This window comes from Terrapene carolina, unplaced genomic scaffold, assembly GCF_002925995.2.
Source record: "Terrapene carolina triunguis isolate 2854851 unplaced genomic scaffold, T_m_triunguis-2.0 Scaffold524, whole genome shotgun sequence".
Classification (NCBI taxonomy): Eukaryota; Metazoa; Chordata; order Testudines; family Emydidae; genus Terrapene; species Terrapene triunguis.
Window position 1 is genome coordinate 51,047 of NW_020664875.1, and position 1,336 is coordinate 52,382.

Consider the following 1,336-nt stretch of genomic DNA (forward strand, 5'->3'; position numbering starts at 1 on the left):
GGGGTCACGGGGGGGAGGGGGAGCTTGGCACCGCTTGGGGGTCCCAGCTCAGGCTCTCTGCCCTGAGTGGCTGAGCCCCATTGTGCTGCTCTCTCATCCCCCCCTCTCCCAGGGGTGCCGGCACCGGGGGCCTGGGCCTGGCCGTGGAGGGCCCCTCCGAAGCCAAGATGTCCTGCACTGATAACAAGGACGGCAGCTGCTCGGTGGAATACGTCCCCTACGAACCCGGCACCTACAGCCTCAACGTCACCTACGGCGGGCACCAGGTGCCAGGTACGGGGGCAGGGTGTGGGTCTCGGCCATGGGGCGCCGAGGGCTGGGTAAGGGGGCGAAGCTCAGTCTGTGTGAGTGAGGACTGGCCCGTGATGGGTCTGGGTGAGGGGGCAGGACCTGGGCTGTGGGTGCCCTGCGGGCAGGTGATGTGAGGGGCTGGGGGTGCCGCGGGGACAGGGCTGGGGGCATGGCCTCAGTTTCCCCCTATCTCCCCCCTCTCCCCCCCGGCAGGGAGCCCCTTCCAGGTGCCGGTGCATGACGTGGTGGACTCATCCAAGGTGCTGTGCTCGGGGCCAGGACTGACGCCGGGCGTCGTGCGGGCTAGCGTGCCCCAGACCTTCTCCGTCGACACCAGCCAGGCGGGCGTGGCCCCCCTGCAGGTCAAGGTGCAGGGCCCCAAAGGTGAGTGCCTGTTGCTGGCGGGGGGAGGAAAAGGAGAAACTGAGGCCCGGCCCAGACCCCCTGATCCCCAGCATCTCCCTCCCCCAGGCGTGGTGGAGCCGGTGGAGGTGGTGGACAATGCCGATGGCACCCAGACGGTGAGCTACGTGCCCAGCCGTGAGGGACCCTACAGCATCGCCGTGCATTACGGAGACCAGGAAGTGCCGCGCAGGTATGGGGGTGCTGGCCAGACGGCCTGTGCTGCTGGGGGGAGGTGGGACTGGTGGGATCTATAGGGGGTGAGGCCAGGGCACCATGCCCAAGAAAGGGGCTGGGAGTTGGGGCAGCAGGGCCAGGCTGGCCTGGGTGTAGGGAGCCAGGCGTGGGCACAGAGGGGTGGCCATCCAGCGGAGACTTCGCCCCACTCCAGAGGGGAGCAGTGGGGCACGGCCCCCCCCCCCCCCGGCCGGCACTGCCCCCCCCCCCTCCTCCCCCCGATCTCCTCCTCCAGCCCCTTCAAGGTGAAGGTTCTGCCCACACATGACGCCAGCAAAGTGAAGGCCAGCGGCCCCGGGCTCAACACCACCGGGGTCCCAGCCAGCCTGCCCGTGGAGTTCACCATTGACGCCAAGGACGCCGGCGAGGGGCTGCTGGCCGTGCAGATCACGGTGAGCGGGCGGGA

The 1,336-nt window shown here is 69.6% G+C and overlaps 1 protein-coding gene across 1 annotated transcript in view; it reads left to right on the forward strand.

Moving 5' to 3' along the window:
• Window positions 1-114: 114 nt before the first annotated feature.
• Window positions 115-1,336, forward strand: part of LOC112118045 (filamin-A-like) — a 14,819-nt gene continuing 13,597 nt past the window's right edge. Inside the window, exons 1-4 of the mRNA XM_026658932.2 lie at window positions 115-273; window positions 505-675; window positions 763-886; window positions 1,166-1,322. Coding sequence (XP_026514717.1) covers window positions 168-273; window positions 505-675; window positions 763-886; window positions 1,166-1,322 — 558 coding nt within the window. The 5' untranslated portion in view covers window positions 115-167. The remainder of the gene's footprint in view (window positions 274-504; window positions 676-762; window positions 887-1,165; window positions 1,323-1,336) is intronic.